This window comes from Pelecanus crispus, chromosome 3 (genome assembly GCF_030463565.1).
Source record: "Pelecanus crispus isolate bPelCri1 chromosome 3, bPelCri1.pri, whole genome shotgun sequence".
In the NCBI taxonomy this organism is placed as follows: domain Eukaryota; kingdom Metazoa; phylum Chordata; class Aves; order Pelecaniformes; family Pelecanidae; genus Pelecanus; species Pelecanus crispus.
The window spans coordinates 40519021-40545362 of record NC_134645.1 but is presented as its reverse complement, the minus strand read 5'-3'; the positions used below and the strand labels follow the sequence as shown (position 1 = coordinate 40545362).

Sequence of the window (26342 nt, the reverse complement as noted above, 5' to 3'; positions counted from 1 at the left end):
AGCATTGACTGCTTGCATCTAGTGGACTACCAGCACTATTGGATAGGAGACTAAAATGTGTATTCAGTTCAACCTTTGTTCCTGCCTTGGAGGTCAGTTCTGGGATTTTGTTTTTGCATGGTACTCAGGTTTTATGGTTTTATATGTCAATGAAAAGTTTTCCTTATATTTTCAAGAAGCATGCAGTAACATAATGCTGCTCAAATATTAGCATGTGGATATTAATTTTTATTTTTGTTTTTAAAATTGCAAGTGTAGTGGCTTGTCAGGTTTCTTTTCCCCATATTTAGGGGTTTTAGCTGTGACCAGTTAGCAGCATGTCATACTCTGCAACATCCAATTCATCACCTCTTTTTTGTGTTTGTTCCTTTTCTTCAGTTAATGGCTAATGTCTCCTTAGCTATTTTAGTGTGAGGTAAACTGATGTGATGAATAATTATTTTTAAATAATTAAAAAAAAAAATTGACAAATGCAAATAATGAACTTTTTTGTTTGTTCTTTTTAAAAGGTTGAAAGAATCCAGTATGGCAACCTCTTTGTCTAGAATCCTTGCTATTTGGACTAATTCAGCACTGGCTGCCCTCGTTTCAGGCTCCCCAAATCTAAAAATCAAACTTAATGGGAACTCTGATGTAACTGGGAAGCTGCTGGAATACGTTTATACGCACTGGGAACACCCTCTGGATGCTGTCAGACATCAAACCAAATTGATATTCAAGAATCTTCTTCAGATACACCGAACCACCATTACTGGATCCACTGAAAAATCAGACCCATTCTTTGCAAGGCTGATAAAGCATTTACTAAACTTGGAATGGCATGTAAAAGGGAAATATGCTTCTCTTGGCTGTCTTGTGGAGTGTGTGGGCACTGAAAATATCCTACAGTTGGACAGAACAATTCCAGTACAAATCTTGGACGTGATGAATGATCAGTCTCTTGCACCCTATGCTAGTGATCTTTTGGAAACCATGTTTACAAATCACAAAGCCCATTTTACTTCGAGTTTTCCAGAAAGCACCTGGATTGACCAGTGGCATGACATCTGGGTTTCTCCTCTTCTAGTAATACTGTGTGAAGGGAACCATGACCAAACTACTTACATAATAGATTACTATTTACCAAAATTGCTCAAGTGTAGCCCTGACAGTCTGAGCTACATGATTAGAATTCTTCAGGCTTCTACAGATGCTAATCTAGGTAAGAAAATGAGTATTGTGTTTGTAATTATGATTGTTTTTTTAAATAAAAATCTCAGAAATGTGATTTCTGATGTATTATTATCATTAGAATTCATTTGGGAGAAAAATTCCAGATGGTTATTATTCCTATTAGTATTTCAAGGTGGAATTCATAACAATCATAAGTGTGTCTTCATGCCAGGAGGAAAATAATGAGCATTCTAACTGTGGGTGCCTTACTATTCTCTTTACATGCCAAGCTTTGTTACATATCAGTATTTTTTTCCTGCTATTTTTCTGTTCTGCTGTTATTTCTTACACAGGTGTGTCCAGTAACAGGGCTTTACAGATTGTTTTTTGTTGCAAATATGTGGATACGAGATCTATAATTCTCCTGTAGTTTTTGACATAATTTAGTGTAATTCTAAAATAAGGGCTTGTGAGGCCTTGCAAGGTCCTTTTTTCATATGTAATGTTCAAGACAAAGCTTTTTGGGAACCAGGCGATTTAGAACTAGTTTAGTCTATGACAGACACTGTCTTTTGGGGTTTATGGGGTAAAAAATAAAGGGTGGAATGCGTCATGTGTTGGAAGTATTGGGAGTTTCTGGCAAGCATTGCAATTAGTACATTGTTTGTGTTAATCAAACTATAATTATTACTGGTTTTCATTTTCCGTAGGCTCTTGCAGTACTAGAGGAGCTCTTGGAGCATTAATGGCATGCCTAAGAACAGCCAGGGCTCATGGACACCTGGAACTTTCAAATATCATGAGCAATGGTCTTCTATCCACTGAATGTATAAAACAGGGTCTAGTTCATCAGCACAATCAGGTAAAGGGACAATGTTTTTTTTTGTGTCTTTAAATTAGAAGAATTGCTTTGATCCTAAATACTTTGTCAGCATTGCTTTAAAACAAAGGTATCATCATAGGTGCCTCTAACTTTTGTGGTTAACATCTAAATATCTTTCAGGTTTGCATTGATGCTTTAGGTTTACTTTGTGAAACCCATCGTAGCACGGAAATTGTGTCTATGGAAGAAATGCAACTAATTCAGTTTTTTATGATGTACAACTTGAACAGCCAGTCTCCTTCAGTAAGGCAACAGATATGTTCTTTACTGAGAAAGGTAACTTCAAACTATAAACAATGTCTAATGTGCCTATTACGTTAGTTATATAGCATTTAAAAAAAAAAAATTCTGCTGGGTACGTTATGAAGTTGATCATTTGAAAGAGAAGAAGCTCTAAGACCAGGACTATGTTGTATGTATTATCCAACTGAATGGTGATAAGTCATTGTAGGCAAGGATGGCTTAAACAAAAAATTAAGTGATAGGCACAGTAACTTGATCATGAATGGTAGTGAGTGTTACTTACCTGTCAGTGTATGCGTACTTTACCAACAGCAAAGCAATATGCTGTAGAGTAAGCGATGAACCTTGTGTTGCCTTTGTTGTGGACTGAGAGTGTGCTTACGTTCACTTACCAGACCTCAGGCAAATTCACAGTCACTTGACCAGGCTCAGCAACCTGACTTGGAAGACAAGGTAGAGGAATATTAAGGGAACAGTGTGACATGTGGCTGTGCTGCTACAGTCTGCAGGGACTGAGTGTGTCAACATTGTGGCAGTTGCCAAGGTCACATGTAGATCATGGTAGAAAGGTGTGGATGAAATGTGGAAACCATGTATGTATAAAGAACGTTTTGGAAGATGTTAATGGCAAAAGAAAGCAGTGTGGAAGGAGAAATTAATTAATTAGAGACGGGAAAAATGAGGGAATAGGTTTGGCAGAAGCAAAAGAGAAGTCCATCTCTTTCCATTCTTGTGCAGACTGAGGAATGAGAGATGGAAAAATTGTGTTAGAGGGAGTGTAATAAGAAAGGAAATAATACTAGTGGGTAATAAAAGAGCTGGGGGAAGCAATCCTGAGGTGAGTCAAACTCTGTAAGAGACACTGAAGCTATAAAAATTATATGCATTAATTGAGCTTTTTTTATAGAGGAACATATGTTCCACAGAAAACGGGGGGGTGGGAAGAGAAGACTGGGCATGAATTTAAGGAGGAAGATGGAAGAAAGCGTTGGAGGTGCAGAGGGAGGGGAAAAAGGTTGGTCATAAGAGAGGTGGAGAGCAAAAAAACTTGGTTTTGGAGTGAAGAGGATCTGTTCTGTGGTATACTGTATGCAAACTTTTTAAAAATTACAAGCAATATGATCTGGAAAATAAGTTGAAAATCTCCCTTTCCCTTATTTAACTGTCAATGATTCTTGCCTTACTTATATTTTGCTTTTGTTTTGAAAGTTATTTTGTAGGATACAAGAAAGTTCCCAGGTGCTTTATAAATTGGAGCAAAATAAAAACAAGCAAGAGTTACTTGAAAACTCAACTAAAAGGCATCCTTTGGGGATTTTGCAGCAATATAAAGTAAGTTAGACCGCTAGACATACAGATACAAGAGGTGGGATAACATTTCTGAAAGATAGTTCATTGTTCTTGAGCGTGCCTCCGGCTAACTTAGGCTGTGTCTGTATTAGGAAATAGTGCAGTGCAGAAAGAAGAAACTTGTAAAGCAAAACAGTGCTGAGGACCTTGTCCACTCTGTATGCACTTATGCAAGTTAATTTTGACTAACGTACTGTTGTCTCATGAACTGAGTGCCCATTAGTATTTGGAGGGTATCTTTAAGGTTAATTTTGTCCAAGAGCAATAAAAGTTATTTTCTGAGGGATTACTCTGTGATGTGAACTGAAACAGCAGTAAGTCAGGGATGACTGAAGATGCACCCCCAGTCCAAGCTAAAATTTTCAGGTAAATGTCCTGTCAGCTGCTGGCAGTTGAGTAGCAAGTTCTAAATGATGTGTGTTATTTGGGCTTGAAATAGAGATCTGTTGAGCTTCAGCCTTTTTCTAGCTCTCCAGGATGATCAGTGAGAGAATGAATGACAGAGCTGCAGGGCAAAGACTTCTGTATGAAGAATTCTTTTGTATTTGTCCTTTTTTCCTACTTGAACGCTCACATAATCAGTTTTTTTGTGTTAAACTGTTTCTTGTCTTGAGTTCTGGTTTTCTTGTTCAACTGATTTTCAAGGTTTTGATACAATGGCCATCTTTTTGTGGGAGTAGGTAAGGGAAACTTTAAAAAAAAAACCCAAATGATTGTCCAGGCTTCACTGTACTCTAGGAAACAAGAAATTTGTCAGTACTACAAATGTAGGCCGCCCATTCTTCCAAAATTAGCTGGAAGGTCATAATTTTTTGGGTAACGTGTAAAGCAGCATGTCCTGAATTGAGTTTCTTTAGACTTTTGTTTGTAGGGCAGCAAGTAAACTGTCTTAAAATTTTTCTTATGATTTTTAGGATTTCATGTCATCTGTATGTGACAGACTTTTTGAGGTACTGTTTCCCGGTTCATCACACCCAACCAGATTTTCTGCACTAACTATTTTAGGATCAGTAGCAGAAATATTTTCTGTTCCAAAAGGTAAGAAACCTAATTTATAGGCTGTAGGAATAGGAGGTATTGAAGAAGATTCTTTTATGCCAGCTAGTCAATTTCTGTCAAACGGTATTCTTAGTCCTTAATTTCTGTAGCATTTCCTGTGTCAATTTGATTTTACCTGAAGGAAGGATAGTCAGTTCTATTGGAAAATGGGATATTGCAGTAAATGCGAATATTTATGGCCTGGTGAAGATCTTATATAAATTGGGATTTTCTTGCATGGCCTGATTTTTGGCAAGGTTTTTCAATTAATTTTTGTTACTATGAAGAACACTTTTGGCAAGATCCAATATATTTGATAACTTTACCCCCTTTTCCTGTTCTAACATCTTGATAATATGCAATTTAAAATGTTGAGACTGTAAAAACTCTTGATTGAAAAGGCTTACATATACTCATGCTACTATTACACTAAATAAGGAACAATTTAATTGGACAGTTTATGGTGTGCTGCTGTTGTTTTAAATTTACTTCAAAATATTCTGACAACCCCAATTCAAGAAGTATTAGAGCCTTGGAGTATTAAAGGTCTTGCTAAATGTTGTCTCTGGATCATATGGCCAACATAAAAGTATGTTTTCAGTCTTAAACTGTAACTTTTTTTTTTTAAAAAAAAGAAATGAGACATGTAAAATAAAAGTTGCTTTTGAGAGGGAAGAAAAAATGCCTTCTTAGTAGATCTTTTCTCAAAACCCCTGGTAAGTCATGAACACGTTAATTTTGTTATTATGAGTTTGTGGTATGTTGTTGCTGCTGTTTTTTTAATAGAAGGTTGTCTTGAGAATTGTTTATAATAGCAGCTTTAGGATTTCAGAGGCTTGACATTACTTCTATAAAGAAGATTTAGCTGCTATTGTGTTCTGTGCTGGAATGTGTTGCACTTGCTTATATCTTAAAATTTCTGGCTTCTTTACAGCATTAGGTCAGTCGCCAGAAGTCATGACTCCTTTAAATTAAAAGCAAAAAAATTGTAGTGGCTTCCATTTTAAGGGATTATTTCTGTGACAAAAAGAACCCCAAAAAACAAACCCCAAAACACACTGAAATTTTAAACCTTTTTTGAGAGGAATTATTTTCTAATAATGCATACTTCCAGGAAAAAAAAAATTTAAGCAAAGCTAAAATGAAGGTTATTTTCAGTGCTGAATTTAATGTGAATAAATGGGATTCTGTTTTTGGCTATAAGTTACTTTCTGTACTACTGAGAGTTGTTTTTTGGATATGGTGACCTTTTTCCACAGTGAACATGGCATTTTAAGACATATTAAGAGACATAAGTAATACTAAAATAATGTTCTAGCTAGTTTTATTTTAATGCTTCTTTTAGTATAGCTAAGCAAAATGTGAATACAGGGCTTATTCTGGAAAGAATTATAGCAAAACTATGTAAGACATTGATTTCTTTGAACAGGCCAGGCACAAGTTTTTCAGTTGGATGAGGAGATTGATTCTACTCGTGTCCAAACTTTGATCCAGTGTTTTGCCAGTACTTTTGAGGAAGTAAAAGTCCTGGCATTTGGGCTTTTGATGAAACTACGTGATGTTGCATTTAATTTACAGGTATGTAATTAAAAATAGTTAAAGGGAGTAATTGCGTGAAAGGTGAATGTTCCATATTATACCAGCTACTTGGGTTAGGTACAAAGTGTAATTCCTGAAAATTAGAAGTCGGTCCAAGTCGCCTGAAGTAGTGTTCATTGCCAGCATCCCCTATATATTTTAACACAGCTTCTGCCCTTACCTAAGGAGGCTTGTTTCACTAATGGATGAGGGAGTTTGGGATGTTCATTGAGTATGTCTATGAACTATCAAAGATATAGTTAATGCAAGCTCCTTGCTTAGCTGTGACTTCCCTTTGTAAATGCTTGAGGCATTTTGACTTGGTTACTCTTGTATTTTAAGAAATTCAGTTCTGTGTTTCTTTTCCTTTCTGATTGGTCTCAGATTTCATTATCTGATTGTCTTCTTTGATTTGACTCTACTGATTTTTCCATTTATTACTTCATAAAAGGTTACTTTTAAATTCGTAAGTACTGGTGAACAAATGTTGTTTCCTGATAAACTATGCTTCTCTGTAATGTCTGTTAGCAGATAAAACACAGTATTTTGAAAAAACAAAACAAAACAAAACAAAACCCAAACCAAAACAAAACCCAAACCAAAACCATCCTCCTGTGAAGTGCAGCATGTTTGAATACTACTTTATAAATTACTGTCCCCATCCTCGGTGTGTATGTAATTGTATCTTTGCTAAATACATACACATGAATGTTTTGAATGTAAGGTGATCAGTGTACAAAATAAGTTTCTTAAGAAATAGGTACCTTACTGCAAACTTACTGAAAAGCAGGTTCTTAGATTCCAGGGTGCTAAGTAGCTTGATTAAATCAATATGGAAGCTCAATAAAATGAGCAGTTTGGGTTTTTTGCAGGATTCTGAAAATTTAGATCTCCTGTTCCAAGCAGCAATGGATCTTAGCACAAGTACCAAGCCATATGATTGTGTCACTGCTTCATATTTGTTGAACTTCTTAGTACATCATAAAGGATTACAGCAAATTTGTTTAGGAAAATGGGTTGAGCATAACCCCCAGCTGGATGAAAACACTTCATTAAGTACAGTGGAGAAGAACACTTTAGCAGGTAAGCTTTTGGGGAAGTGAACCCCTGTGTTTTTTATATTTATCTGAAACCTTGCTCCTTTTCCTTAAGGCTTTTGGTAGGAGGCATAATGAGTAAGAGATGCTTATTTCTGACAGGAGTTTAAGTATATTTTGTTTTGCTGCTAAGAAGCCACGTGCCTTAGTAAGATCTTAATCTAGTCCTGTTCATGTTGAGGCTATTGAATATTCTTAGAAGATGGCTTTCATTGTTATTTTGATCAGAGGGAAAGTGACATTGAGGCCCTGGTAGCTAGCCTGATAAAGCTGCGCACATGAAGTATGGGAAAGGAACCTCTGCTTCCTCTAGTTGGTCTGTGTCGTGTTCCAGTGCTTGATATTTGCAGCAATGCCCCTTGGAGCTCTGTTCACTTGGAACCATTTTTCTGAGTGGTTTGCAGTCCTGCACATACATTTCTGCACTAATTAGGCTTTGTTCACATGTGGAATATTTTTCTTTGGTTTAGTGCCTCTGGATGAAAGCTGAGAGGCTCTAAAACAGACTTCCTCTACCTTTTGTTATTTGCAATAAAACTAAAGTCTTAAAATTCATTATTTGTAATAAAGCATTGGATGTAATTTGTAGTAAACTCACTATTGTATACTTTTTTGTGCCATTATTGGCTTCTCTACAGATGCCTATTAATACTTTCTTCATATGCAGTGAAATCATGATTTTGAGACATGGTTGTGCCTGCCATAAATGAAGCAAATGCATGGGTAACCTCATGTCTCATTGTTACAGAGATGTAGTTCATTATTTGGGTCTCTGATTTATTCTGATTCTGACACTGAGATGCCGCATGGTATAAATATAAATAAACCAGGCACATGTATCCTTGAAAATTGGGTGGGTTCTTTAGTGGCTAATATAAGATCTAAATATTTAACTGTAAACTTCCAATCTTTAATATTGTGCTGAACGGTTTGTTGTATTAACCTGGCTCTAAGGGTGAAGTCTGACTTTCAGTATGTGGTGGGTAACTTCTTTTGACTTCATCATGAGCTGTGGGATTGTCCCTGAGTATAGGATCAGGGCTGTGCTTTTCACAGCTGCTGTTTGATTCGGATAGACAGACTAAATTGACTATAACAAATACTTCTGGAGTTCAGGTAACTGAAAATCAACAATAACTTTTATTTAAATGACAGAAGAGTGAAAGGTGTGAAGAAGGAAATTGCTGTGCATTTTCCATTGAATTGTTGTGTAAACAGGCTTTGTTCCTATTTCTTTAAAGCAGATTTGTTTCTTAGAAAATACAACATATGTATGTAGGTATAATGCAAATCTGTACTTTTTAAAATTTTAGTTCTCAAGCTTTTGTTGGTGAATGTTGAAGAGGAAATATTTCAAGCTAAGAAGTCTCTGCTTCAAGCAGCAGCATCGTTCCCAATGTATGGGAGAGTGCATTGTATAACTGGGGCTTTGCAGCAATTACCTTTTAAGTAAGTAATACATACTGCTAAATAGTAAGTCGTAACTCCGTATTTAAGCACAGTGGAAGAGCTGCTCAGGAGAACATGAAAGCATACGGTGTTATTTGTAATGAAATCCAGTACCTGCGGCTTTCAGAACTCTTACTGGCTGCTGCACTGTTTAGCTAGCTGTTGGATACTTCCTTTGTATGTGTTAAACTCAGTCTTAAGACTTTTCAAACTGTACCCTATTTATAGTTTTCATAAATACTGTTGTGGAATTGTTTCTCATTTCAGTTCTTTCTTTTAAATATAAAATTATTTTTAATCCATGTTGCTTGTCTTTTGTTTGTGGGTGTTTTTTTGTTTGTTTTTTTTTTTTAAGTAACTTGACATTGGTAGCTGAATGGAAGGAAATGGTGGCCAGGCTGATTCTGATGTCATACAAACTCTCTGCTGTGGTATCACCAGTAGTGCAGAGCTCATCACCAGAGGGTCTTATTCCAATGGACAGTGATTCAGGTAAACAAACAAATAAACAAAACCCTAAAAGAATTCTGTTAAAATCTGGAGCTCCTGAAGTTCTTTCTGTCTTACAGTGATTCAGAACTAGAGCTAGTACCCCTCCCTTTCAATTTCTCATTTTATGTCATAATCTTAAGCCACTCTTTTAACTTCTGATAGAGGTTGTCGTGACTTCTGCACTAAAAAAAAAAAAACAAAAACACATTTGCAGATTGTGGTGTTGTATCTGTTTCAAAACAGATGACTGTAAAGTCCAGTTTTCTTTCTTCCTTAATCCTCCTAATCACCATAGTTTTATATTTGTTTTTTTACTGCTAATAGCTTTCTTCTGTACTTAACATATCCAAAATTAATTACATTTGTATAAAGAACTGGAAGTAAAAACCAAAACTATCTTAAATATTCCTCTCGTTTAATGTGTAGAAAGTGCAAGTCGTCTGCAGATGATTCTGCATGAGATACAACCACAGGACACGAATGATTATTTTATGCAAGCAAAAATTTTGAAAGAACACTGCAAAGTGGAGTCTGAAAAGCTGGCTGACCACAGGCCAATGGAAAATATTTGCACAGAAATGAGAGGTAAATCCAATGCTGTATTAGTAATTAAATCAAGATAGTCTTTATAGAGCAGGCATTTTACGTGGGTGATCAAAATTGGAAGTTACTTGCTCCGTATGTTTCACTTCTTCAATAAATCTGTCAGAAGCTAGTTATTCATGGGTATGGTTTTAAAGACTAATTCACTGTATTTCTAGAAGATTGTGGTTAATCTCACTTAGAGCACAAGTGAAAATGAGATGTTTTGATATCAGCCTAGACTCCATTGCCTTAACTGCACTGGCCAGGTAATCTTTAACACCTTTTCTGTCAAGCAACGCTTTTAATGCGTTTCTTGTTGAAAGGTGTTAGTGTGATTTCCCTCCCCAGTGTACACAAGACTAGTGGGGAATATATTCATGCAATAAAACTTATTGCATGAAATTACATAAGCAGAAGCTTCTGTGTGAAAGATTCCCGTGGTAAAATGTTGGATAGTATTTGCCTACTTTAATGAATAGCAGCTACGAAGTTGAGCCTTACAGGGATAAAGAAACTGTAAACTTTGGCATATTTAGCGTATACTAGCATAAATTTATAGAATATGTGTACATTTTTAAGTTTAGTAGTTTATGCAAGCTTTTTAAGTCTTAAATATTTGAACTTTCTTTCCTCATGTGTTTTTTTCCTGTGTTTAAAATAGTTTTGGTTGGGCCATACGTTTTCTTTCATGACAAGAAGTCTGTAAATATGTTAAGGTGGCACAGTGGCCACCAGATGGGGCTGTTGCATTAAAAAATTTATGCCTTTGCCAGGCCCCTTCCTATGGGGGCACCTCGGTTAAAAAACAAGTAACATACAGTGAGTGATGGATTGACGATTGACATGGAGTTTGTTGCAGCCTGGATACAAAGTTGTAGGTGTTTGTGTAGTTCAGTGTGCAGGTGAATACGAATTGTGACCAAAAGACCTCTACTCTTTAAAATAGAAGTTTCCTGGTGAAATGGTATACGACCGCATTTTCCAAGCGGAATAAAGTAGAGTGAGCGTGCAGGAGTGGAAGTAATTAGGGTCAGCAGAACCGAATTACCTTTTGGGTTAAAAAGTTTAGATTCGCCCCCCCCCCCTCCCATAGTTAATTGTGTTTTGTAAGAAGATCAGGCTAAATAACATTTAAATTTTAAGTCTGTCTCTGAGAACCTTGAGTTACGCTATTACATTTCTTGATTTTTATTTTTAAGGTAAAGAAAGACAAACATGTGATGTCACAGCCCAAATGGTTCTTGTATGTTGCTGGAGAAGCATGAAGGAAGTATCTCTGCTCTTAGGGACACTGTGTAAACTTTTGCCTTCGCAGGCTGCATCTGAACCTTCAGATGGGCTGATTACTGTAGAACAGGTAGGGAAGTCTTGTTATTATAAAACCTTCACTTTCTGACGGGATGGGAAGGCAGTTTTCTGAAAACTTTTTTCTTAAATCTACATTCTCTATAGGATAAGTATTTTTTTTTTTTTATTGCCACGTTCTCATGGTTTTCTTGTTTTATTATACTTGGTTAACAGTCTACTTTTTGATAAAGTGGTGTTCAGAAGGTGTAACTATCGTAGTAATAGAAGAAGTTATACATAGCTAACGAACTCAAGGCATATTCATTCTAATTGTATTGACTTATGAGATGTATGCTGCGTTCAGGGGTATCAATGTGCCTCTCTATGTATGTATTAGTATATATTAGGCATTAATAGAGTTGCTAAAAATCTTCTAAACTGACATATTCAAAGTGTGTTTTGTTTCATTTTGAACTCTAGATGTTGGGATTTTACTTAAAGTTCTTCATTAATGATAGAATCATAGAATTGTTTAGGTTGGAAAAGACCTTTAAGATCATCCAGTCCACCCATTAACCTAACACTACCAAGTCCATCACAACCAGTTAAGGGTAGAGTAGCAATTTTGTGTTTCCTGGCTTGGTGGCTAGATTTTTAATCAAAGTAAAAACTAGGAATCATTAAGATTGGAAAGGACCTCGAAGATCATCAGTCCAACCATCAACCCAGCACCACCATGCCTACTAAACCATGCCCCAAAATGCCACGTCTACCCGTTTTTTGAACACTTCCAGGGATGGTGACTCCACCATCTCTCTGGGCAGCCTGCTCCAATGCTTGACCAGCCTTTCTGTGAAGAAATTTTTCCTAATATCCAATCTAAACCTCCCCTGGTGCAGCTTGAGCACATTTCTTTTCGTCCTGTCACTTGTTACTTGGGAGAAGAGCCCAACACCCACCTCACTACTACCTCCTTTCAGGTAGTTGTAGAGAGCGATAAGGTCTCCCCTCAGCCTCCTCTTCTCCAGGCTAAACAATCCCAGTTCCCTCAGCCGCTCCTCATAAGACCGGTGCTCCAGACCCTTCACCAGCTTCATTGCAAATTGAACTTCATAATCAATACTGCAAGTCAAACATGCTGACTAGTCCTAGTCTTGTCCTACATAGGATGCTGAATTATGAATAATTTGGATGTAATGCGACTCTCTTTTTTCCTCCAATTTTTTTGATTTAAGAGATCAGAAATGTTAATATGCCATCTGGGTCTCTTGTAGAATGTTGAGTGTGGTGTTTACAAGAAATTAGATTACCACAGGCATTTATTTGGGAAATATTTTGTGTTTATTAAATTTCTGTTTTTAATTGATGACCTTTTCATTTCCATATGGTTTCAACAAAACCAGCCTCTACATGGAAGATTGAAATATGCAAGGCATACTACTTTTTAACCTGTTTTTGTTTCCAACAGAAAATATTTATTTAGTTTTTCCTTAAGAGTTAGAACTTTCAATCATAAAATAAATAATTGTATAATGTACTGCAGATCTTATTTCTTATGTTATCTAATGTTGTGGTACCATGGAAATAGTGTTAGTATCTTTATCCTTGCATTGTCTCTAGCCTTCACGTTTTCATCTGGTTAACAGCTGTGCTTATATTGTTGCAGAGGTCTGGAGGGTAGATGAGAGAACAGATACGCATTTCCACCATTACGTTCCTTAATCTGCTCCAAGTCAAAAGGAGTTGGTATTTTAGAATGAGTCAGCTCTAACTGTAGCATCTCTATCTTTATTTAGAAAGCAGATATTAGTAGTTGCCCTTTTAGAAATGCTTTGTTATTAAGCAATGTATCATATTTTCCTATAGATGCCTTATTAGATTCTTTATGCTGCTGATGTCTTCCTGTAAAACAGAATGTCTGTGTTCTAATTTGAAGAATGCTGATTGATGAGAAGTCAATTTGAAGTCCTGATTTTCCTCAGGCTTGTATGGAAATACACAAGGAAATACAATTTGACTGAATGTACAACAAATATTATAGGAAAAAACATGGGCATTTTGTTTGCACTTTTTATAACTGGCATTACGCTATTGTGGAAAAAAAGAAAAGAAAAAGGGGATTTCATCATAAATGACTAGAAATGTCAATACCAGAACTGCTGTGGCTTCAGACTTTTATTAAACACTTTTCAGTGTTGAGAAATAAGAGAATTGGATTTTCGTATCTTACGCATGTAGAGCTTTCCCTTAAAGTTGCCCATTCTCTTTCTTTATTCTGTAAGTATTAAAAGAGATTTAAGAATACACAGGAAGAAAACTCAAGAGAAACCTTGATCATATTACCTTGAGTCAGGGCCAAGTAATTGTTGAGAAAAATCTGGTAGCACCACTTGGCCATTCTGTGTCATCCTGTTGCAAAGCCTTCCTCGTTTTTTACCTTGCTTCATGCCTAGGTCAGTAACTGTGTTAAATTGTACCTTATGGGTTCGGTGTTATTGTTGCTATTTATTCACACAAAGTATCATACTGTTGAATTTGCACATTGTCGTTCAATTTTTGCCCTCTTTTTTAATTGAGCATGCAAATGGAAAGGCAATGCCTTTTGGTGCTGGTCCACATTAAGAAATGGCACAGCAGAACTGTGCTTCTTGGTAGGCAGTGGTGTTAGCCAGGTACTTGTGGCCCTAATTCTTGATTCCTCTTTGTAGCTTTTAATGCTGGCGGTTGTTGTGTGTTCCTGTGTAGGAGAAGTTGGCAGAGAGACAGCTCTTGTTTGATACTTTTTTTTCTTACTAGAAGTTGGGATAGTATCAAATTTGCTCTTTCCTTCTCTTTTGACTAAGAGATTGGGTTTGCATGGCATTTGAATGCTGCTGTGCACACTGACTATAACATCTTCAGCTCCTTGGTCTGGAGATGTGTGTATAGAGGAGTCTCAAAATACTGCATTTGAATTGGCAGTCTGCAAAGCCTAAGCCATTTTGCAATGGCTGATTTGCCTTTAAAAATAGACTGTCTAGTGGCTAGTATATCTGGAGAAATCTCTATTCAAATACATATTCTACCTTTCATTTTCCATCTGACCCTTAAAGTCCAGAGATGGCGGGCTCAAAGCTTTGCCTGTTAAGACAATCAATACAAACAGTATTATGGCCTAGTAACCACCATGTAATCAACAAAATAATACCTAATGAAGACTGTGTGTTGATTTTGTCATATGACCTGCAAATCATGAGACAATGCTCCAAGCCTGGAGGAACTTTGAGCTCTTCCTCAAACTCCTGTTTATCTCGCGTGTGAAGTTTTAAGACGATTTTGGGAGATAAGCTTGCCAGAACTGTGTACCAAAGTGAAAAGAAACAGGCAGCAGACGTAAAGACTTAATACTGTCCCAGTGCCAGGGGTTCTGCTTGTGTTAACGCCATAGTCAAAGAGAGCTTATCGGAGCCCTTTCAGTGGAATGTTGAAGTACACAGAAGACTTTTAAGTACTGACAACCCTCGGTAAGGTCCTTGAATACGTCCAGAGGAGGGCAACAAACTGGTGAAAGGGCTGGGAGGAATGTCCTGTGAGGAGTGGTTAAGGACTTTGGGCTTGTCTAGCTTGGAGAAAAGGAGGCTTAGGGGCAACCACGTTGCTCTCTACAGCTTCCTGAGGGAGGGAGGTCCTGGGCTCTTCTCCCAGGTATCCAGTGATAGGACAAGTGGGAATGGTTCAAAGCTGCACCAGGGGAGGTTTGAACTTTAAGAAGCATTTCTTTACCAAGAGGCTGATCAAACACTGGAACGGGCTTGCTAGAGAGGTGGTCGATGCCCCAGGCCTGTCAGTGTTTAAGAGGCATTTGGACAATGCCCTTAACATGCTTTAACTTTTGGTCAGCCCTGAATTGGTCTAGGTGGACCAATTGGACTAGGTGATTGTTGTAGGTCCCTTCCAACTGAAATACTCTCTTCTGATTCTGTTACATTACTTGTTACTTTTTTTGTGCCACCAGTGCAAAAGTATGGCTCCCATTGCTGCTTTGGAGTTTGTTCTCTTCAAGGAACAATTTAAAACAAACCAACAAACAAAAACCCCAGACGCACCAAAAAAACGATGTCTCCCCCGTTCTTAATGTAATCAGTCTATCTCCTCTGGAGTTCAGTATGGTTGGTAATACTTCATTGGCTACTAGTTGTTTCTAACTGTGAGATGCTTCTGCAGTCCTTTATGGGTTTAAAGCCAATGGTTTGAAAAAAATACCCTCTAGAATGTAGGACCCTACTTAAGTGAAATCTTATTGCCAGGAAAATAAGATATGGAGGCACAAATGTACCAACTGCTTCTCAGAGCACTTTTGGAATCTCTTGTACAGAATTTATACCTTGAATACTGAGATTCTTGGTCTCAACAGCAAGTGTGGGCCTGTAAATCATTGATTGTTGTGTTAGTAAGACTAAACTGTCATACTGTAGGTTTTTGACCAAGATGATCAAATGTATTTAAGATATTTGCACTCCATATTTGAATATTTCAACTTGAACTGGGGTGTTATTTGCTGTGCACGCAAAGTTGGTAGGGTTGCCTTTTCTTACAGTGGCTGGGCAACTTCCTGATGTTGTAGAGGATGTGAATTCCTTAACTTGTTCTCCATCCTGACATATGAAGTACTGATTTTATGACACAGGGAAGCTGGACACTCATGGATGGCATGATGCTGCTAGATAAGAATCCATACTTACACACTTGCCTCAGGATCAGTCCTCTGTCACTTGCGAGAACTGAGTTATGGCAGTGCTTTTTCTTCAAACTCTAGCCTGTAGGTGGAAATTAATATATCAGAGTAAGCTGAAGTAAGCTTCTAGTCAACGTGGCTGTTGCAAAAAGCTCAGAAGTATAAACAGTAAAGTTGAAAGTTATGTGACCCCCCACCCCACCCCCCCCCACCCCCAAAAAAAAAAAAAAGCCACATGAATTATTCTAAAAACATAAGGGTGGTGGTGGAACAGGACAGTAATTTGATTTGCATGTGTATGGTTTTCTTGGTTTGGTTTTGCTTACACACCTGGAGAGTTGGTCTGTCTGTGGGTCAATTCCTTCTGAAAAAAGGGCACTTACTCCTGCTTTTGGGCTAGAAAGCTGAAACCCTGTAGGTACATAAACTAGCTTAAAATCCACTCAGAGAAATAACTGTTTTAGCTCAAATATCTCCAGTTATTGTTTGTTTCATATTAGGTGGGTTTTAGCTGCAGGAAATAAGTAGTAGACTTAGTCTCCAATTTTTTTTTCTATTATTGCAATCTCATTGCCTGGGTAATATGAATTACTTAACAGCAGGGTGGAAAACGGTATAGCTAGATATGACATTACCTTCTCGGACATCTTAATTAATTATCAGACTATTAAAGTATGTTATTTTAAAATAACAGAATAAACAGAATTTTATAAGAAACTTGACATGATTTTATGCTTGGTTTTATATAAAAGCTTTGAAGAACTTCTTGCTGAAGAACTCTTAGGAAATATTCCTGAAGAAAATTTTGCATAATAGAATTAAGGATGTGCTATGTGTTTTAAACAAATTGTATTGGAAGTTTGATTTAGACCTTGAAAGTTGAAGAGAAGTAGAGAAAAAATAAAAAAGCATATCTTTTTGTAGAATAAGATTGTGTGGAATTGTAAGCTTCTAAATGGCTCTAAAAACTTGGTATCCTGGTAGAGCTCTAAAGAGTAAATTCAGTGAAAGTTTAGTTACAGAATTTAGCTTTTTCAGACTTTTAAATGTAGCTGTCATTACTACATACATACATCATCTTTTTTATTTTAAAATTGTTTCTAGTAGTCAGAGGCAGTTGTGCAGAATCCTAGAACCTTAAAAGTAGCTAAGGTAGATTTGCTTCCCTTTGGCAGAGTTTTTGAGGTTTGAATTTCTTATCTTTCTCAGATATTTTTGTAGATGTTTGTTTCTGCTGTTATGATTTAGTAGGCATTTTCTTTGGGATTTTAGGTAAGAGTGAAGGCAAACAAGAAGGATTCAAAATTTGTTTCCTCTGAAAAACAGGGTTGTCCCTTCCTTTTCTTAAAATCCGAGTGTGTTCCTCTTGGACAAATAGCTAATTTTATGTCCTTTTTTTTTTTGGCCTTTTTTTTAAGGACATAGTACTGTCTCTTTAACCTGAAAAATTGAGTATAATATTTGTTATCCTTAAAGTAAGTGGGTTTTTATGATAGGACTTCTAGTTGCTTTTTGCTTTTGCCAGTGGCCTTTCCAACCAGGGGAAGGATTGCTGCTTTTAACTGCAGAAGTATCTTGCACATATAAATGAATTGTCTATATATAAATTTTAAATAGCTTTTTTTCTTTTTTTCCTTTGTAGGTTAAAAATATTGGAGACTACTTTAAACATCATCTGCTGCAATCGAGGCACAGGGGTGCATTTGAATTGGCATATGCTGGCTTTGTGCAACTTACGGAAATGCTTTCCAGGTAGAAGATGGGCAACTTGTTATGTTTTTAATATAATAGTTTTACCAAACTGTGGCATTGATCCTGAAACTGGCCGTTTAAGCCAATCCTTGATTTCATGTGGATTTTATTTGAGTTTGGTGTAGGCATGATTATGACATTAGTTACATGACGTCTGTGACTTGGACTGCGATACTTCTGGTTAGAGATGGTGCTTAGGCATTGAAAGATGATACAGACATTTAATGCTTGCTGCATTTTTCTCCATTTCTGGCGTATTAGTTTGCTGAACAGCTCTTAAAAGCTCTTGGGAAAAGCAGGAGTGTAGAATTCTTTCCCCCTACCCCCCCTTCCCCAGTCCTTTATGAAAATGAATGCCAGACTTTTTGTTTCAGACAGGATGTTTTCCTGGAAACTTTTATTACTTGTCATTGAGTTGTGTATTCTGACATTTGGAAGACTACCTGGCAGTGCATCCCAAGATGTGATATGCAATCTTTTTAATTTTTTTTTTCTTTCCCCTTGTAACTTTATACTTTCCTAGAAGAAGTAAATGAGCAGAATTGTCCTGAGGTCTGGGCAAGAGCGTTGGAATTTCCATTATATGCTTAGTTACCTATTTCAAGTGTTGGTAATGTTTCTTTGTGATATATAGCCATTTTATCATATCCAGTTTTTAATAAGACAAATCAAAATCTCTATTGACTTTGTGGGTTTTGATGGGCGTTTTTTAATGTAGTTTTTGGAAAGACCAGCCAGACTTTGAATTTGAAGTGTATGTATTTTCACACTAATGCCAGGTTAAGTAACTGATGTTCCCCTTTTGCCCCAAGTGGGCCAGTTTGAGGCACTGATCTGTTTGTTCTTTATTTTGGGTGGTTTGGAGGAAGGAAGAAGGGATAGTTTTGTTGGCGTTGTTTTTTGGGGTGGGCTTTTTTTTGTTTTGTTTTGTTTTTTTAAAGTAAAAGTAAATCTGCTTTTGGTGTTTTTAGTACAGACCAGCTGCCTGACCAGGTTCGCTGTGTGTCCCCTCAGACAGTTTTCCCAAGAGAGCTGAGGGGCTGGTCTCTGGTGCGGGATGTCGGTGGGGTAGCTGCAGATAGGTACCAGCACTGCTACAGAAATTGGTATTTGACACATTATGGCCTTCATTCTGTATGCCAGTGAGATGTTAAACTATAAGCTATGGTTTTGTTGGTGATGTATCTATAGAAGGTACGTTATTTCCTTTTATGTGCTAGCAATCTGAAGCATTTTAAATTGGTCTGAATAGCTTGTTGAGAGCTCACACAACCTTACTTTACACTTGATTGTTTACTTAAAGAGGAAGAAAAGAAACTGATGTGTTCTTCCTTATCTTTTTGCCTATCTGTATACATTATAGACATCTGTGTAAATGTTGTGTTCTTTTTCTATACTATGAAAACTTGGTTCAGGAAGTTTTAAGGTGATGTATCAGATGATCGCTTGGTGGCACCCTTTGTGCTGGCTTCTTATTAACTTCCCTGCTGGGCTAGATCTTTTCTATTTTCAGTGCTGTGAGTATTGAGAGAGCAGCTCCTACAGTGAGTGAGAAAAGCTTGCCAAGATGAGTGACTGGAAACATACTATCATGGATAACAGTTGAGGTGTTCCCACTTACCTGGGCAGCTTTCTAGAGAAGTGGTTATACTGTCACATCAGTTAGTGAATCTAATTTGAATGGGCTATGGAGCAGACATTTTATACTTTTGATTTTTCCAAGTCAAGTGTAAAACATTGTTCTGCTGTCTGCTGCATACTTCTGACTGCTGTTTATAGATACTTTAGCACACTATGCACTGTTTCCTTTAGTCTCCTGAATCGGATGCTGTGCTTGCAATAGTGGGTTTTTTTAATTTAAAAAAAAAAAAACAAAACAACCCCCACTCCAACAGCAAAATCCTTCAGTCTTTTCAGTGCTTCTCTTGCAGACCTCTGACATCACAACTTAAAGCTTTTCTGTATCGTTGTCTAAAGTTTAGTTTTGTATGCGAAACTTGCTTTTTCCCAAAGGCAGAAATAAGTTCGGATAACAAAATATTAACACATTAAGGTACTGGTCATCTTTTGAGACATACAGTGACAAATTAAAATGTGTTGTGCCAGTAGCTAGTATTTTCATGTCAGGCAGCATTTCTTTGAATGTTCATTAAATTGATGTAGTATTCCAAATAAAGTAAGCTGTTAACAGTATAGAATGCATAGAAACAATTGCTGAATATTGAAGGATGTTGGATGTGAATATAAACGTGTTGATGTAAGAAAAATTCCATGGTAAAGTTGTACGACCTACTTTAGTTTCAAAGGATTTATTCCTTCCATCAGATTGAAGAGGGTCTGACCATCAGAGTAGTACTGCTTAAAAAGAAAGAAAAGACCTTTTACTACCACCAGCCTTTTTGAGGGGAGAAAGGAGGTGATCCGAACAGGTACAGCCCCACTAGTCTGATCTCAGTCAATATGCATGACTATCTAGAACAAACTTTGTAGGAAAGGCAAACTAAAAAGCAGGAAATACTGGAAAAACATGTAAAACATGCTGTCAGTTTGTAGCGGACTCTCTACATGGCAGACTAGCTGTTTTTCTTTGATTTTCAGTTTTTAAATGTCTTTTTAAAAGCTGAGGCAAATAGAGTAGGGCAAATCTACCCAAACTTCAGAGAAGTTCCTAGTATGTTTGTTCCCTCCCCCTTTTTTCTGCCATTGTATTTAATGGAGCACAATCCACTTTAAGAGCACCTTTATATTATGTTGTAAAATGAAGAGCCAAGCTCAAGAGAACTCTGCTTCTCTGGAAGTTATTAAAACATAAAGCAGTATGTATGTCATCAAAAAAAAAAAAAAAAAAAAAGTGCTTGTATTTAAGTAATTTTCCTCTTCTGAATTAACAGTTCTCCAAAACAGTTTTTTGATGATGCATACTGCTTAGTATTTTTAAAGTTAAGGTATTTCAAGTAGAAATATGTCCATAGCTGCCAGGCTCACGGACAGTCTTGAAGCACATGTACCAGAATCTATATTAATTTACTGCTGCATCCACAAATACCAGAGGAGAAAGCCTTTGTCTGGGGCAGCTTATAGTAATGTACAGCTTAAACATGATACCTTGCTGAACAGAATTGAACTCAAGACCTACAGAAGCATCCTTGACACTTCAATTCATTCAGTCTTTAAGACCCACTGAAAAATCTGTCACTAATACTGTGCCAAATCCCTTTCCCATACTTTTATGAAAGACTCCAGTTGAACATGGTCCTTCACTTTTATAGCCAAACGTTTTTGTAAAACTATATGCTGGAATATTTACCATCTGAGCTCGCTTTTAGCTATACAACCCTTAAATACCAGTCTTTATAAGAACCAAGAGTAGACTGCTTTCTAGACAGAGCAATGGTATTCAGACCTGTCTAGGTTAGTTGTGAAAGAAAAATCTTTACTCCACAGAGATTTCTTATGAACCTGGTGAAATTCGATCTCTGTCTTGACATTTGGGTGTGAATTGCTGAGTCTGCTCTAAGTATGCAAGTTACCGTTCTTCCTTTTCCCTGTTCGTATTCTTCTGGGGATGTAATGTTCCCTTTGTCGTGCCTGCTTAATATTGTCTGTGGCTGCACCTTCAGAAAACCATACAGTTACAAAACAACCAACGTTCATATCAATGAAACAAGCAATGTTTTTTAAAAAAATATTTTCCTGTCATAGGCCCTGAGAAATTACAGATGCTTATTTGGTCTGATAAAGTGGTTAGGGAAAGTACCTGTAAGCCCCTGGGCATCTGTTTTACACTTCAATCTCCTGTAATCCTTATAAATACCCAAACAATTTTTCTTTCCCAAATGGTGTTTTGCCTGTTTTATTTTATTTAGTGCAGCTTTTCTGAGAGATCAAGTAGAACATAAAGATTTCTGGAAATCTCAAACTCATGGTGTTGCATAGCTATGGCTGTAGTGCTTTGCTTCACTAAAGTTGCAGAATGCAAGGGGAAGGTTTGGGAAGAGTTATGTCATACAGCGCAATGTGTTTATTTAGGAATAATGTGTTTTGAACATTTTTAAGTGTCCAAATAGGAGCTTAAATTAAACTCAGTGAATGCAATTTTATGTATATGCAAGAAGTTAGGACCATATCATACAGTTTTCTGGAAAACTGTAATGATAAAGAAAAATCCTACTTTGGTTTTACCAACGTTTAATCCAGTATCAGTGGAATTTATTCATCTGTACCTAGTCAGTGTCTGATCTTCTGTAATATTTCTGTTGGGGAACGGGGAGTAGACCCTCCTAATCCTTTGCAGTAAACTCTGCTTCTGACTTATTTTGTTGCTCTGACGTGACTGTAACTCTTTGCCTTCCCAGGCCCCTACGGTCTGCTAGGAAGACTACTTGTAAAATCTAAAAATCATCAATGGACTTTCTAGTGAAGTGTACTAGAATTGTCACTAACTTTTCAGCAAAAGTGTAATCACAGATGTAAAGAAAAGAGTCTCAAATGGAGAGAAATAAGCTGGGGGGAAAAAAAACTTCTTATGTATTGTGATGTTTGTAGGGTTGGGAAGTACAGTATATAATGAAGTACAAGATACAATGTTAAGGCACTGCTCAGTTTGAAGACATGTCAATTTTTAACTCTGTTCATATTTCCCCCCCCCATTTCTTTCCCTGCTTGGTGAAAGAGAGAGATGGGGATAATGATATTGTCTTTCTGAAATTTTTGGGCCACCCAGGGTTTTCTCTGCTCTGCTTTACTGCTAGAGAAACCTCAAAACAGCACCTTTCTGAAAGCATGGAAAATTTTGCTTCATTTAGAGCAGATGCTATGAAAAGGAGGATGCAAATGGAAGGACTTCGTGGTTTCAGAGGAGTTGTTATTTAAAAGTAGACATTTTCTAGGGTGACTTATACCTTGAATAGTAATGTGTTTCTGAGGCTAAAGACTCGTCTCCTTATTTGTTTTGAGAAGTGTCAGGGGCAGTATGGAAACTGGCTTTATAAAGAATAGGAATCACATTACTGAAAAAGAATAATACTACAGGTCTATTGAAGTTTTTTATTATTTTATTTTATTTTATTCTTTCACCATTTTTACGGTGAAAGAAAATCCCTTTTTTTCCCCAGATAGGGACTGATTACAGCGATTAGAAACACTGAATTCTGGATATACCCACGTAGAAAATGCTTCTGGTCATGTGAAGTTTATGCCACAAACCACTGACATCCAGGAAGGCCAAATCCAAGATTGACCCTTTGTTCTTAACACACCATTAATTTTGGATATGAGAAAATACAGCTATATGATTTAGGGAGAGGGGTTTAGCTTTAACGTTGGATTGCCAGGCTTTTTGTACTCATTAATACTGACCACAGAAAGGGTTCTGGGCATGTATGAAATTGTTATCACCGGCAGACGGACAGCCAGAAGTTTGTGGAAAAACACTTACTGTACTGCATCTTAAGTAATTTGTGTATCAAGTTACTCTGTTATATTTTAATTATCAACACTATTTGTTTGATCTGGTAAAAACAATTACGATGTCATTCTGGAAAATGACATTTGAGCTTGAGACCACCATTTTTACATTGTAAAGCTTCATTATTCTTAAAATTTAGGGCCACCTGCTTCTTAAGACAATATTCTTCTTGCCAGACCATAAGGAGATGGAGCTGCCAAGTTTAAGGGAGTAGTCATCTCTATTGCAATGTCAATAGTCTCTAATGTTTCCAACTTTAAAGCAATAACTCTTTCACCTTTTTTTTAAAAAAAAAAAAAAGTGCCTTTGTGGGTGACTGAACAAGGTAGAATTACTTGTGGCAAGATCAAAGCAATACAGTTTTAAGGGGGTCTGAAGTTTATTGGATTTCGGTGTATTTCTCCTCTTTCTACTACTTCTGAAAGGGGAAAACCCCCTCAGTTTACTTAAGAATAAAATACTCAGTATGCTACGTAGCAATTTTTAAATATTTCCTTAATGCTTTACTTTGTGTTCTTCTGCACCACAGCATAAGTGAATACGTCTTGTGGGTTGTTTGTTTTAATACTAAGATAACATACTGAAGAGAGATGAGCACTGTTCTTTGCATGACTAAACTAAGACATTTAAATTCTGCTTAGCTAGGGAGGTAAGAGCAGCCACAGACGTGATCAGAGGTAGTAGCTTTTGCAGTACGTGTTGACGTGGATGAAGAGAACTGCCAAGTAGAATCTAGCAGCAGAGACCTGTGGAGGAGATCCATGAGAAGTCTGGCATGGTCTCTACCCTAGAATTGCATCCTCCTTGGGTACCCAAAAGCGAGCAAAGGAACGCATCCTGAAAGTAAGCAGGGGAAGCTAATTATCAGCAACAGAAGAGAAAAGTCAAAGAAAAGAGAACTCGCTGTTAGTTTCCAGGTTAATTTGATTGCTTCTGTCACAGGCTTGAGGCAGGAAGTGCCTTTCTTTTATGCTGTTGTATGAGGTGACATACCCCTTGTGAAGCCATGTTTCTCATGTGTTCTGGACTGATGGTTTGCACGCTGGCTGCTGTTTTGAAGAGGTGCTGCCCTTAAAAAATGGGGAGAAGGCCTGTCAGCAGTGTAGGAAACCTGTGGTGGAAATCCTAAAGGAATTACTGAAGAGTAAGAAGTCTGCTGTGTCTTCTGCTGACCTGTCTGGCACTTCCTGTGACCTCTGTTTTCTGCATTACTAATTTTCTGGGGTTTTTGTAAAAGAAGAAAAGGAGGGTTTCACTACAGATTAAAGCCTCATTTGTTGTTCAGTATCAAGTTTTCAGCCTATCTAAATTCTTGCTTTAATAGGAGGAAGGTAAAGAAGGAGAGAGTAGATGTAGACCTTCCCTTGGATTTTGGCTTTCACATCAGTACCTGCTGCCTTCTAGCTTTTCTTTTAAATTCTTTATTTCAGTCACCAAGGTAGAAAACTTGGTTATAGTCTTACTATAAGGTCTCAATACTTAATCAGGAATTTGATTCATTTAGTTTATATTTTTAGGTAAGGCAAGTCCTGCATGGTTGAGATAATTGCAGTTGTATTGCCCACAGTGATTAATTCTTTCTTCTACTCTGAATCACGTGTCAAATCAGTGTGACAGGTTTTAATAACAACGTCCCATTACTAGAAATTTTCGTAATAATGAATGATCCTTTTGGAACATTGACCTAAGATTAATGAGCTGGTCTTGCACACTGAATACGGTACATTTCATTGAACTGATCAGCACCAGCAGTTGAAGTAGACTTGAGTTCTCCTTGTCCTTGGAAGTCCTTTGCTTTCAGGCAAACCCGAGTTTTATAACTGTAGAGGAGGAGTATTTGATGATAGGAGAGCAATTTAGGTGCTTTACCAAAAGTTTGATTTTAAAAAGAGCAGTATGTCTTGTTTTTCATTCCTTCTACTGCTCTGAGGTTTGCAGGGGTATTTACATAATATGTACTTACTGTGAGGGGCTTCAGTTCTGTTTTGTATGGTTATAAACATAATTGTATGTGTTAGTTAATGTAAGGGTCACGCATCAGCTACTGTGTGACAACAAAGATACGAATTTGTGAAGTGTCACTTCCTACACAGTGACTGATGTGCATATGTCTTTGTTTTCTTCTCCAGAACAGAATAATAGTTCTTGGCAGAAGAGAAGAGTTGCAGTGCTGAATCACAGAATCCTGTTTTCTGTTCAGTGAAATATCTTTTCCTAGTGGCACTTAATAAGTAGGGTTAATATAATTTGTACTAACATTGGAAAAATGTACAATTCCTTTTTTAATTTCTGTCTTATTTCTGAAAAAAAATCTGCGTATATGCTTGGAGATGTTCACATATAGTAAGAAATATTTCTTAAGGTCACTAAACACTTTCTTTGACTCTGTCCTAGTTTCTTATATATTTGTTTCATGTAGATGTAACAGTGAGAGTCTGTGCAAGATGCCAGAGCAGTGGCTAAGCTGTGTGTTGGAAGAAATCAAATCTTGTGATCCTTCATCTACACTATGTGCAACCAGACGTAGTGCAGGAATTCCATTCTACATACAGGTACCAACTAGCGTTATTACCTCCGACTTAATTCTTTTTTTTTTTCCCTAATGTCCTTTCTGGTGAATACACTTAGAGATTTATTTATTTTTCTTACTTCAACCCCTTTTGGTCAAACAGTTACTTTTTTTTTATACAGACTTTGATTGCCTTTGTGCAACTAAGAAGCCACATGTAATTCAACCATGTTTGGTGCTGTTTAGCACTGCAGGTCTATTGAGTCCTGAGATTTTTGGCTTGAGTTAGATTTGAATAGTATTTCAAAAGACACCTTAGGCTCTGTGTGGCCACTGTAATAATCCTGGCAAATTCATAAATTAAGTCACAGATTAAATAAGGCTCTGTGAACCATGTAACTCTGTGCTTCTTCCATGTGAAGTGGGAGGGTGGTAAAATGTGAACAGACCATCATAGAATTGTGAAATGCTGGTCTAGAAAATACTACAAAGAACTTGGGAAGTCCACTCAACAGTAATAAAGCAGGATCAAGTAATAGGGTCGCACTAACTGGTGTTGACTGACAGTCTTGAGTGCAATGAATGAGTAGGTTACTGAAGACTTGCATCCGTGAGCGTGGGGCCATGCTCCTGCAGTCTTCCCGATCCCCGTGTTACCATCAGCTTCACCCATCCCAGCCTCCAGCTTCTGCCAAGTTCAGAACTGACGGCTGATCGGCTGGCTGGCAGTGTTTTGTCTCTGGTCG

At 37.2% G+C, this 26342-nt stretch overlaps 1 protein-coding gene across 2 annotated transcripts in view; it reads left to right on the top strand.

The window, feature by feature from the left end:
• THADA (THADA armadillo repeat containing) overlaps positions 1 to 26342 on the top strand; it is a 169685-nt gene that overhangs the window by 6968 nt on the left and 136375 nt on the right. Inside the window, exons 10-22 of one of the 2 annotated variants that reach the window (XM_075707613.1) lie at positions 510 to 1201; positions 1863 to 2014; positions 2156 to 2311; positions 3488 to 3610; positions 4543 to 4666; positions 6096 to 6244; positions 7117 to 7327; positions 8655 to 8790; positions 9146 to 9282; positions 9709 to 9867; positions 11067 to 11224; positions 17511 to 17620; positions 25507 to 25639. In XM_075707613.1, coding sequence (XP_075563728.1) covers positions 510 to 1201; positions 1863 to 2014; positions 2156 to 2311; positions 3488 to 3610; positions 4543 to 4666; positions 6096 to 6244; positions 7117 to 7327; positions 8655 to 8790; positions 9146 to 9282; positions 9709 to 9867; positions 11067 to 11224; positions 17511 to 17620; positions 25507 to 25639 — 2440 coding nt within the window. Of the gene's footprint in view, positions 1 to 509; positions 1220 to 1853; positions 2015 to 2155; positions 2312 to 3487; positions 3611 to 4542; positions 4667 to 4808; positions 4817 to 6095; positions 6245 to 7116; positions 7328 to 8654; positions 8795 to 9145; positions 9283 to 9708; positions 9868 to 11066; positions 11225 to 17510; positions 17621 to 25506; positions 25640 to 26342 lie in introns of those variants that run through there. The other variant, XM_075707614.1, reaches the window with a different exon arrangement.